General features: G+C 42.6%; 1 protein-coding gene across 1 annotated transcript in view; it reads right to left on the bottom strand.

The window, feature by feature from the left end:
* Nucleotides 1-445: 445 nt before the first annotated feature.
* The window catches only part of tbc1d8 (TBC1 domain family member 8), a 49904-nt gene continuing 37023 nt past the window's right edge, over nt 446-13326 (bottom strand). The window contains exons 10-20 of the mRNA XM_080753253.1: nt 11882-12096; nt 9405-9522; nt 6835-7120; nt 6106-6259; nt 5469-5567; nt 4915-4983; nt 4245-4494; nt 3017-3082; nt 2366-2452; nt 2074-2183; nt 446-1479 (exon numbers count right to left, since the gene is read on the bottom strand). Coding sequence (XP_080609379.1) covers nt 949-1479; nt 2074-2183; nt 2366-2452; nt 3017-3082; nt 4245-4494; nt 4915-4983; nt 5469-5567; nt 6106-6259; nt 6835-7120; nt 9405-9522; nt 11882-12096 — 1985 coding nt within the window. The 3' untranslated portion in view covers nt 446-948. The remainder of the gene's footprint in view (nt 1480-2073; nt 2184-2365; nt 2453-3016; nt 3083-4244; nt 4495-4914; nt 4984-5468; nt 5568-6105; nt 6260-6834; nt 7121-9404; nt 9523-11881; nt 12097-13326) is intronic.

Here is a 13326-nt window from a genome sequence, read left to right as displayed (position 1 = left end):
TGCGATACGATTATTGTGAGCGTTTTCTTTTTTTTTTAATATAATTATCGTCCCATCCCTAGTAATGGTTTTTGGAGACATCTTTGATTCAATAGTGAGCAAGTCCTAGATTCCCATTATTATCACACACACATCTTTCCTATTATAACATCCAATCGAGGGGAATTGACAGTGGTCACACAGGCACTGGCAGGGCACTTTATACCCCAGCCTGGGCTCAATATATTATTATACACCAACCTTCAACTCAACCATGCCCATGATGTGACCATGAAAGCAACTCACTGAGTTTACACCAAGGTGCTCATAGTTTATACGATACCATCCATATTACACCATGACACCTTACTTTGATAACACCACACATCCACTAGTGCAGGAATTCTACTGAAAAAAATCCTATAATGCCAGCACTATCCTGGGTGCTGCAGTATATATTGCTTGCCACCCTCATAACATATATAATTTAGGTTTTCTTACATTTTGGTTAAATTCCTTATGACAACAGAGTATGAAGAGCACATATAAAGTATTTCATTAAATGCAACAGGTTCATTTGAACTCTTGCTTGTCTCCATACTTAATAAAATAAATTGGCTGGGCACACACACAGTGTCAAGGAGGAGGTGACAGGTTCAAGGCTAACAGCCATCTAGTCAAAATGTCTCTGACCAAATCATTCAACCCTTACTTAATGTACAGCAAGTCATTTTCAATAAGAGTATTGGCTAAACGTGCTAACGTTAGCACGTAGCCCACGCCGGCCGGACAGAGTGTACAGCACTTCCTGGTCTGCATCCGTGGTCTGGCCAATCAAACCATAGATAGCAGAGCTACGACGGCTCAGTGGGCATTGTCACATCACACTTATTCAAACCATTACTGATCGGCAGATTTTCCTACTTCAAAATCAAATTGGGGTGTTTCATCGCTTCTTGGCATTTGGGATCAGCTGGTCCGTTGTTGGAGCATCAGCAAACCGGCACGCTGATGGTACTGCTTCTCCTTGGCCTCGGCTATCTTGGCCGGCAGCTGAACGGCCTTCTCGAAGAAGTTCACCAGCGTCTGCTCTGTCAACAGAGAGGCCAGTATCTGGGCGTAGCTGACCGTCCAATCGCTCTCTACGCCGCGGTCGCCGCCGCTAGTACTGCCGCCGCCGCTAGTACTGCCGCCAACACTACTGGTGCTTCGACAAGGCCGGACACCGTCGTCACCCTCTCCCTCGGCGCCGAAGACCGGGTGGTCTTCTTCTGCGAGTCCGCCGGCGGGCGCGGCGGCCACTTCCTGGCTGAGCCCCGCCTCTCCCTGTCCACCGCCGCAGCTGACCTCCGAACCCGCGGAGGAGCGGCCGCGGTGACCCGCCTCGCCGATCTGCAGCACCAGGCTGGTCACCGTGGCGATGGCCTGGAAGAGGTCGTTCTCCTCGGGGTCGCCGTGGAACATGTTGCACAGCGTCTTGCAGAACTGGATGAACTCGTACTGTAAGATTTAACAGACAATATACAAGATGTTTTTAATTGATAAACCAGTTGTGTCTTTTCCTTAAGGCAAGTTCAAGAGGTTAAAGAAGTAGTTCACCCCCAAAATTTGAGACTTGAATTCATGGATATTGTTTTGTATTTGTCACATACCTAATAGTAAATTTACCCCCACTGATTCTGGATGGGGACCAAAATGCATTTGGGTCCCCATCCGGAGGGTGAACTACTCCTTTAAGGCACAAGATCACAAGACAACTCAGTGTTTGTACTATAGTTAACCATCATATTGTTGCTGTCTCTTAACTCCATATTTTAACTTTTAATGTTTTTTTTGGGGTAAATGAATGCCCTTTGTCATACTACTAGTGTTGCACAAAAGTAGCAAAAATAGCAGATCCATGACAGTTTGGGACATATTCAACCAACAGCAACGATATAGTGAATGATGAGGTGATAGTAATGCAGGTACCTGGTTCACACTGAATGATGAGGTGTTAGTAAAGCATGTACCTGGTTCATACTGAATGATGAGGAGTTAGTAATGCATGTACCTGGTTCATACTGAATGATGAGGTGTTAGTAATGCATGTACCTGGTTCATGAGTGGCAGTGGCTTTTCTACGCCTTTCTCCTTCTCTTTGGCCAGGTCTCGTAACATCTGCTTCAGCTGCTGCTGGTAATCCTTCACCTCCCCAACAATACCTACACAACACCTACATGTTAGCAAGCTGCACCACACAAATAAAGGCCTAAAGGTCTGCAATGGCTTAGCCATTAAGTAAAGGGCTGTGCACAGGCATACCCAGTGGCGTAAGAATTATTCCTATTTGAGACTTAAAAAGTAGCAATACCATAACGGTACATAGAACACATTAGATAGATACCCTTGGGTAGGTCTACGTAGAGAGGTCTGGTGGTTGACAGTAGAGGGCTGTTCAGAGATGCAGGGTCATCCTCAATGTCTGTCAGGGCTGCAAGGACAAGGACACACAGTACACACCACATTATATATGCAATATATGCCACGTGAATGTGATTGAAAAGTACAATATGCATATGTTCCAATGGGGCGCATTTTGTTTCACTCTCAGGGCCCTATTATGATCCAGGTCTTATGCCTTATGCCTTAACTTCTTTGCCTTTTTTTACTATTTTGTTTTTTAAATATTTCAAATAGCTGATCTGCAAGTTCACAACGTGCAGATGTAGATCAGCATTTGAAGTATTTAAAAAAGTTTTTCAAAATAGTGAAAAAAAGGTTTAGAAGTTAAGGCTTAAGGCATAAGACCTGGATCATAATAGGGCCCTCAGTCTCAACTGAATAAAGAATGTTTTTACAGCCATGCCTTTTTACGTCAGTGGCCAGTGACGTAAGGCGCCTCTTAGTGAGTATACCGGTAAACACACAAGCTCACACACAGGTCAGTCAGGCAACATAACTAACCCATACAGTAGATGTTATGTTTTAAGATTTCTTTACAATGTCGACGGATTAACCAATGAGGAAGAATATAAAGTGAATCTGTGTGTTTTACCTGGTGGTATGTGTAGACGATACAACAGCCTTATCTTCAGGTTCAGATCTTCACAGTAACAAGTGTCTGACACAAGGAGAGAGAGAGAAAAAAAAAGAGAGTAGTGTTGTGATGTTTGAGAAATTCACCTGGTGGTGCAAACCCTGCCTGCCTGCAACATCTCTTTACTTTCTGAATGTCCAAACATGTCATTTTGACCTTAACGGTGATCTTGAACCTTTGAGATGCAAAAGTGATTCATCTTTTTGGGGGCATGTCCAAACATGTCATTTTGACCTTAACGGTGATCTTGAACCTTTGAGATCCAAAAGTGATTCATCTTTTTGGGGGCAGCTTACTGACAAATCCCTCAGGGTTTCGTAAAATCAAAAAACAGCCACTGATATGTTATTTTGTTAACAGTACATGTACAGGGCTGAGCCAGGTAATGCCTGATTCACTCTTATTTGCACACGGTTACGTACCACATTTATTTAATTCTAGAAAGCTTACAGTGTGAGTGCCTGTAGATCGGCTATTATCGATCAGGCTTAACAGAGAGAAGTGATAGCTCATGCACTTAGGTAAGAACAATCCCACAACCACACCTCCAACACAGGAAACCAAAAGAGTGATAATATGATGCTGTATGATACACCAGAGATACACATTCCATAGTGGGTTCCCTGTGGGAACCTAGTGTCCAGTTTTATGTGTCCACTCATCCCCTCTCCTGTAGAACAGAGCCATGTCACTTTCTCCCGGGCACTGTGATTTATTCATTCTGGTCTCTAAAAGCTTCACGGGCATCAAGCCAGATGCGTTGTTGTGAGCATGTAGATCAGCTATTTTTACAATTTCTGCCTCTAATATTTGACAATTTGACCAATGTTTAATTTGTCATTTCAGAGGTATTAAAAAGTCCTTAAATTGTCACTTTAGAAATGTGCATAAACCCTCTATACACTTCAACTGTATGTTGGTTTGTTTACTGTTGAGAGAGAAAACAATGCTGCACATTAAGTTAATCACCTGGGGACCACCCAAAATAATTTGGGGACCCCCCTGGTTCAAATGTTTTAAATGTTATAATCTTTATTTTCTGCTTTATTGTAATCATGTGTACTTTTTCTGTGAATGAAGCACTTGTGCTTCATTTTCTGCTCTGTAAAGCGCTTTGAGCTGCATTTCATCTCATGAAAGGTGCTATACAATGAAACTTTATTATTATTATAATTATTATTATTACCCAGCCATCCAGCGAACTCCCTGAAGGTGACGAGGCTGTCCCTGTCCTGGTCCAGCAGTGTGAAGGTCCTGTTGGCCACCGTGTCCGTGTGGTGGCTGCCACACAGCCAGGGGGCCAGCAGGACGTACAGGCTCTGGAACTGGGCCCGGTCCACGCGGTACTGCTCCACGTAGGGCCGGCCCGAGTCGTGGTGCTGCAGGGCCTTGGAGGTGCTCCCGTCACCCCAGTACAGGTTGATGAAATGCTCCGTCTGGACGAGATGCAGGTGGAGATGGAGAGAGTGAACAATAGGGAGAAGTGAAGGAGAGACTGTAATCAATGATAAATACATTCATACACTTTCAACATACTAGAAGTAAAATGGCAGAGAACGACATACTGCCAGTAGTGTGGGTGAAATGTATTCCTCATGCTCTCTGTACAACTGAGAAATATGTGCGTTCTACTCTGGTAATGATACAGCCTACAGACGGCGCAGTTTGCTCGTTTATGTTTGGTCATCAAGATTATCTTTGCCTGTGTGTCTGACAACATCACAGGGCTGGCAGTATACAGTATACCCCAGGTATACCCCACCAAAATGAATCTAGATTTCTTCTTTTTTTTTGCATTTAGATTACAGAAGAACATTTACTTTTACACAACATTAATTTTTTTTAGACAACAATACCTTGAAGAGGTCAAAGACATCAGCCAGGTCCACTGGAGAGATGGACACATCAGGGGTCACCACCCTCAGCTAGGAAAGGAAAGGTGACAGAGAGAGAGGGAAAGAGGGAGAAAGACTTTAACTTTTAAAAGGAAACTTCCCTTATGTTTCAGCCAAGTTGTTTGAACTGTTAATCAGCTTTGGGGATGTTTTGACCAGGGTGTATTTTGGTCGCTACACGCCACACCATGGCGTACAGTATGTTTTACAATGCACAATTGGCTACTTTGTATAACAGGTTTACCGTTGAGCTTCCGGCATTACCATTACTGTTCCCACGAGAAAAAATACACCACTGGTTTTGACCCAGATGTGTTGCCCATCAATGCTTTGTCTGCTCAGTTTCTGTCTGTAAACGCAGACTACTACCGTTCATTACTTTCTGCTGCCCAAGCCTCTTTAATTTCCAGATCCCCCTCCCCTCCCCCACCCAGCATCGATGTTGATAACATTAAGAAAGGCCACATGTTCAGTGATGGATGGATACAGGTAGACAGAGGAGAACAGATACTCACAGCGTTCTCTTTGGTGGTGTCTTCGTGTGCTTGAAGAACCTGGATTCTGTGTCTGCATCTCAGCCTCTCCACCTGCCTCACCGTCAGGTCTCCAAATTTCTGTAAGCAAGAGAACAACAGTAAAGAGAACACGAGAGAATAAGAGAACAACAGTAAACAATCTGTACTTGAACAAATAGATGTGTGCGTATGTGCACCGCCAATCAATCAATTTATATATCAATTAACTTTATATAGCACTTTTCATACATAATGACACAGCTCAAAATGCCATATGAACTCCCATTTCATGTGGGAAACATCCATCGTGTAGTGTACTGCAGCATTTCACCTCTTCTCCACGCGTGTTCCATAAGCGTGACAACGTTATGACTTCCAGTTCTACTGTATCTGTCATGCATATTTAATATAGTCGGATACCTCTCCCCTTCCTCCCTCTTCCACTCATCCTCTCTCATCAGTGACCCATGTTTTCTTCACACACACACACACACACACACACACACACACACACACACACACACACACACACACACACACACACACACACACACACACACACACACACACACACACACACACACACACACACACACACACACACACACACACACACACACACACACACACACCTTACCTCATATGAGTCATTGATGAGCTCAGTGATATTTGTGTGTCCTGCAGGGGGCGCACTAGTGGGAGTTTCCTCCAGAGCAGGCTGAGGAGAGAGAGGAGGAGACGAGGAAGAAGAGGGGGGCGATTCCTCTTCACTCCTCACCTGGTCTAGAAAACTACAAAACACATCACATGACAGGTAGATTAGAAAATTACAAAACAGATCACATGACAGGTAGATTAGAAAACTACAAAACAGAACACATTCCAGTAAGATTAGAAAACTATAAAACATGAGTGCAGAACATGAAGAATAGGGACTACAGCACTGGCACTCTTTCACACTTGAAACAATCTTGGCCCGTTCCGTTGCCCTTGCAACGGGCCAAGGACCACACCAGAACTTGTGAGGTAGATTATTATACCTTTATTTATTTATTTAAACCTTACTTCTCATTCAAATTGATTCTGATTAAAATACTTTAGAACAATGGTTCTAAATGTGGATTCCAGGGACTCTGTGGGTTCCTTTAGACTTTAGAGGGTCTAAATTGACCCTTACAAGTCTGTAACTCTGACAGTGTACAAATGGAACCAAATGAACCCCAACATGTTCATTTGATTCCATTTGTACACTATCAGAGTTAAGGGGAGACCTTGAAATTTGAAAGTTTAGAGACACACTGCTTTAGAATATAGAATATTCATTGACATCCCTACACAACACCACACCACACAAGAACCAAATCACCTGGAGAGAACCATGAGGGCTTGCCCGTCATCGGCGCTGGCACACAGCTCCTCTGTGTTGGCGTCCAGCACGGCAAGGCCCAGCTGGAAGATGGCCTTGATGCCGTGGAGGAAGAAACAGTCGACCACGCACACGGCGCTCCTGAAGGGCATCACACTGAGGAAGAGGGTGAGGAACCAGGAGAGAGAGACGGACGACAGAGGGGAGAGGTCGGGGATGTGCTCGGCCAGCAGTGGCAGACGCTCGCGGATGAGCTCCTCGAATACCGACTGGTCCACCTGGGCGCCTGAAAAGACAATTTACAGTTTAGGAATTTAGCAGACTATCACTACATCAAATACATAGAAATATCAATCTAGAAGAAATAAATAACGTAGGTAGACCAAGCACCTAATCAGTATAAAAAACTTTATATAAAACCTAAGAATGTTATCTAGCTTTCATGTATGGTCATTGAGGGTAGGCGAGTGCTACGGTAAGTGCTATGGGCTTAGGTGGAGTCTGAAGAGGTGAGTCTTCAGGCCACGGTGGAAGCTAGGGAGTGAGTCTGTTGTTCTAAGTGCGACAGGGAGTTTATTCCACAGTTTGGGGGCCAGACACAACATAACATCGCTGTCTGGTGGAAACCTTGAAATTGCAAAAAAAAAAAATATATATATATATATATATATATGTCACGGTTAGATAGAGAAACGGTTAGATAGAGAAACGGAGCGCTCACCGTGCGGCACGGGGCGGAACAAGCGGTCGCCACAACAACGTCCTCCAGGCGGAGCCGCTCGATTGTCCACGACATTGCAAGCGGCGCGCCGCGCGAGTTACGAAGCCGTGGTGAATGCAATCGTTATATTTATGCCCAGGCCGTAAGGCCTGGGCAAGCTAGGCTAGGCTAGGCTAGGCTAGGCTAGTAAATAAAGAAAGAGAGTCGCAAACGAGTGACGTCAGCGCCTTCACTAGTGAATGGCTGTCGTCGCCATCTGGTGGTGATTGGTGTGTGGTGAACGACAAAACAAGCGCTCTTACCACAGTCTAACCGAGTTACCCAAACTAACCGTAACATATATATATATATATATATATATATATATATATATATATATATATATATATATATAATAATATATATATATATATATATATATATATATATATATATACTTTTCAGAAAATGGTCAAAGGTTATGCTAAGTCATTGTAGTCCATTGTATTGCTATGACAATACTGAAGGTACTATTGAATTATCTTGATAGATCAGACACACTCATCATAGAGATTCAACAAGAGACAGCTCGATGAATGTCAAATCATTTCCATTCAAGAGTTTAATGGGTAAAAAAAGAAAGATTCTCTATTCTTGGCAGAGAATACAGAGACACAATCTACCCACAAAAATACATCTGTTGCACTGGAAAGACATTTTAGAGTGGCCTAAAACGGTTATTGTCTAAGTACTGTAATGTCACCTTCATGTTTTACGGTTTACAGAAAAAATAAGAAAACTGAATTCACTGTGCCATTTTGCTCCTTGTATTTATGTTTGTATTCTGCTTTTCCCATTTTGTCTTGTTGTTGCTTTTTTGATTTATTGTGTGTGTATTTTATTTTTTTATCCTTGATTATTTTCTTTATGTATGGAACAACTGCAGTGATCTGATTTAACAGTCAAATAAACATTTTCATTCATTCCCAACACACACAGGACACAAGCCAATACCATTTCAAAGCTACAAGACACACACACGACAAAACATCCGCTTTCCAACAGACATTTAAAAGGAAGAGGACATTGTTTCAAATGCTGTAAATAAACGGCTGCACAAAGCACAGGAAATCAGCCATGCGTTTCAACAGCGGTGGTTGAGAAACCTCAGGGGCTGTTTGTCGAGGCCTCTGTAATGCTTCAATTTGTACTATGTTGTAGGGCCGGGTAATTAACCGAAAACATATCAAACCAATACTTAGAACCAGTAACTGACTTAATCTTGCTTGTGGGTTAATCAAACGATTACACAGCATTAATAAGCTATGAGTTCTTTTCGGTGTTTACTAGCTCAGCGTTTGCTGTATCAGAGCGAGTGAGCGCACATCAGCTGCCCAGTTATGTGCGCTGCGCGCATCAAAGAAAGGGAACGTCAGAGAGAAATTACATATTGCATTGTAGAATCGTGTTGTGCGTAGGAGGACCGGGCTGTGGACTTTTTGCCCTGTACATTTCTCTAATGAGCGAGATCTGTACCAGAATTACCCTAATTAAAGTGAAAATCGATTTGGCGATTTTCTTCTTTTTTAAATCTTCCAAAAAAAAGAAATATGGATTTCGATTAAAAATCGATTAATCAAACAGCCCTAGGACCAGCCCTAGGGAACAGTTCGTTATCAATCAGACCCAGTCTGAATCCGCCCTTAACCCCCAAATGATCCACAGGCGCTGCCTCTGTAGTCGTCACTGCTTCTGATACTTAAGATGGGTTAAATGCAGAGGATACATTTACCATGTGTGCAAATATACAGTGACAAATTACTATTATTGCATTAGGTTTCAGGAAGCTGCTTGGAGCGCTGGCCCTCACCTATGACCCTGCGGTTGAAGTAGTCGGGTAACATCCTCTCACACACGGCGACCAGCAGCCAGAAGGCCTCCTCCTCTTTAGCATAGAGCAGCAGAACTGATGCTAGGATGTTCATAGACTGGAGGGAAAGAGAGACACAGGGAATGAGAGAGAGACGGGCACTGATGCTAGGATGTTCATATAGGGCAGGGGTCTTCAACGTGTTCAGCCCAAGAACCCCTATTAGTTGAGAGAGAGATGACAACCTTTTCATAGATTCCATATAGTTTTATCGGTTTGACAGCACAATCATCAGTGTATTTTGGATTCAAGTCAATTTGTGTTTTCAGATATTTAACCACTTGAACCGTCAATACTTCTTAGTAAACTTGACCTTTCACTCAGTCTTTCACTTAGTCTGCTCTTTTTCCCCTCTACACCAAACCTCTTTGCCGAAAATAGCCGATCTACAAGCTCTCAACGCCTCGCAGCGCGAGGCATTGTGAGCTTGTAGATCGAATAGCTTGTGAGCTTGTAGATCGAATATCGAAAATAGCCGATCTACAAGCTCTCAACGCCTCGTTGTAAGCTTGTAGATCTGCTATTTTTGGCTAATGTTCTCAGGATATGGACACGAGGGTTCAAGTGCGTATATAAAAAAGGAGAAAAACTTTTTTTATCACACAAAGATTTGGAGGAGCCCCTGTAGTAACTCTGAGGACCCCCTAGGGGTCCTGGACCCTCCGTTGAAGACCCTTGCTGTAGGGAAAGACTAAGAGAGAGAGGGAATGAGAGAGAGACAGGCACTGATGCTAGGTTGTTCATAGACTGTCGGTGAAGAAAGAGAGACAGGGAATGATGCTAAGACGTTGAAACACAGAGAGAGAGAGGGGATAAGAGAGACAAGCACTGATGCCAAGATAGTCATATAGATAGTCTATTATATCATCCATGCTGCTCTGAGAGCAGCATTGACAAAATGCCTTAAGAACAGCAATTTAACATTGGTCTATGCATATCTCTATAGGATCCGGATAAGCTGCTATAGATGGATGGATGGATTTGACAGTGTCGATTTTACAGGTCCCTGAGATCAAATGGTATCAAATGGGATGCATCGTCTAATGCATATCAAACTGGGGGGCCCATGAAATTAAAAAGGTTGAGAATTCCAGCATAAAGGTGAATTTGAACCAAAGATGACGAGAGATACAGTAAGCTGAACTGGTTTTAGGTGTCAGTCCCACAGCCAAATAGAATATGCCCTGACATGCCCACGGATCTGCTTACCTAGCAGCAAAGATAAATTAAGCTACATGGCCAGAATGAGAAATAGATGCCTTTTCATACGGTTATTAAATTGATGTCATCAGAATGATAAGAACAACCTACACACATTCCGTCCCCCTTATTGCTACGCCAGGCCTATCCTATATCCATCTAACAAGGAGAATACAGAGAGAAAAACAGAGCGAGTGAGAATGAATTGACAAAGTAATAAAACATGACTGACAGGAACATACAGGGTGCAGGATGGAGAATAAAGAGAGGGATAAAAACGAAGAAACAATATGGGAGAAAGACAGATAATCTAATTCTAAATGAATGAAAGAAGGAGTGAAAAGGTGACAGCATGAAGGAGTGAAAGAGAGAGAGAATATAAGTAAACAGATGAGAGCGCAGCACACATACAGAACACTCATGAATCATGAATACAATGACGTGTCAGCACCATTGGTACCATTATACACATCTCTGAAACACTCGTCCACAATGGCTGTCCCTCTAGAAACTTCTAAAGAAAACACTTAGAAAAGGTTATGTCTCTGGAGAGCTCAGCAGCTATTTTAAATAATTTAAACACACATCATTTCGGCACTTATAGCAATTATCTTCTTAGATGTTATTCTATCGATTACAATCGAATAATCAAGCATGTTTCTTTAACCCATTTAGGCCTAGAATTATTGAATGCTTTAACTATTGAAAAATAGCAGATACAGTTAGAAGATAGAAGGATTCAAAAGACACTTATAGAATCGGGTAAAAATTCTAATTTTTAAAATTTTTCAAAAATAGCAGATCTACAAGCTCACAGCGCGGCACCGAGTGCCGCGCTGTGAGCTTGTATATCTGCTACTTTTCAATAGTTAAAGCATTCAATAATGATACACAATAATGTGTACCCGTTCTAAATGGGTAAAAAAAAAAAGAAAAAAAAAAGGTAATTTGCTATATGGTACTTGTACCTGTGCATGCAGTTTCAGTGGGTTCATTGTATTGCTTGTTTCTTATGTATTTTGTTGTATGTGCATGTATGTACAGTATGTGCATGTATGTAGGTGTATAGATAGTGCAAAGGTTCTCAAACTATGGGTTGGCACCCCAAGTTGAGTCGTGGGAACCTTTTAATTAAATCTTCGCTTCTGGGGGTCCATGGGTGAATTTTTTTTTGATGGGGGTCCGCGGCCTCTGGTCTTAATGAGTACGTTGCATACCTGGCAGTAGCCGATTTTGGGGTTGCGGTGGGCGTAGGCGGTGAGGACACGTCGCAGGGCAGCGATGCCCGTGGGGTTCTGGAAGGCGGGGTGGTCCGGTAAGGAGCGGTGCAGGTCTCTCTCGATCTCCTCTGTAGCCAGGCTGCTGTGGCCCATAGACTTCTGGACCAGGTCCGTGTAGTAGTCCCTGTGGGACGCCAGCTCCGAGCACGCATCTGTAGGATGGAGATTATTTGACCATTTGGGTTTAGTGGGCATGTTTAATCTAGAGCGAGACCACACAATGTTGGCCATTATTTCACTCTTTGAAAACATCGGTATAATTTATAAGCAGTTATGCAGCTCATGATTTATGACCAATTTCAAACTGACGTCCCTGGCTTAGGTGACTCACAAATGTTCAAAAATAGCTGATCTACATTATTCTTTACACAAGTGTTTTGACAGAATTTTTTGATTTAGTCTTAGTCTTTTGAATAACACACCATTTCATTTTAGGTCTATTTTAGTCATTTGAAATTGTTCAGTCTTAGTCTTGTCTTGGTCGACTAAATATCAAAATATTTTAGTCTTATTCAACAAAGTTTTGCATGACACTATTGTACGACAAAGTATGAAATAAGGCTTAATTACGGCTTTAGTCGATCAGACTAAAAACTACATTTTCATGTTTCTGGAATTTGTTGATTTAACAAAAGAATGATTAGAGAATTGATTGATTGTCTGATTAATTGTCTGATTAATCGGAAAACTAATCAACAGAATAATCGCTAAGAAAGAGTCGATAGCTACAGCCCTACTCCCTTCTTGTTCCCCCCCGCCCCTCTCTCCCCCCTCTCCAAAGCTTGCACTCAGCTTTCCACTCCGCTGGCTTGCATTCAGACATAGTGATGAGATCATAGTCTATTTGTGCACGCTCTAAACCCTGTCGCTCTGGTTTTTACATTACATCAACATTCTTCTCCACCAAAATAGTGGTGCAGGAAATAAGCAAGAGGCTGGTGAGTGAATTAAAGGCCTTGCGAGCAACGCTGTGGTAATTAATCCATCCATCACTGCCAAGCTCAGGGACGGCTTGTGGGTGCGTGAGTTTTAGCGGTTGTGACAGATTTAGACAGTGAGAAAGAAGGAGCAAAAGAAAAGAAAGGAAAGAAAACAAATAAACACCTAGTATATCCCGGCACCGGTCTGTTAAGTCAGAACACTGACGCAGGCTTGAATAGGTGACGTGCCGCTGTGCAGGTGACTGTGGTCAAAGTCGCACATGTCAAAATATCAGATGCGTCAACCATGAGGTTACAGTATGTAGTACATAAACATTTCATCTAGTTTTTCAATATTTATGTTTTTTTGTTAAATAAATTCATGTCAGGGCCACGGAGGAGAGAGAGGATGACATGCCAACTGCGAAAATTATATGAACTCTTACCAGGTGAGCCACCAAA

Source organism: Nannobrachium achirus, assembly GCF_963921795.1.
Source record: "Nannobrachium achirus genome assembly, chromosome: 22".
In the NCBI taxonomy this organism is placed as follows: Eukaryota; Metazoa; Chordata; class Actinopteri; order Myctophiformes; family Myctophidae; genus Nannobrachium; species Nannobrachium achirus.
Note: the sequence above shows the minus strand (reverse complement) of the source record. Positions and strands in the feature narration are given on the sequence as shown.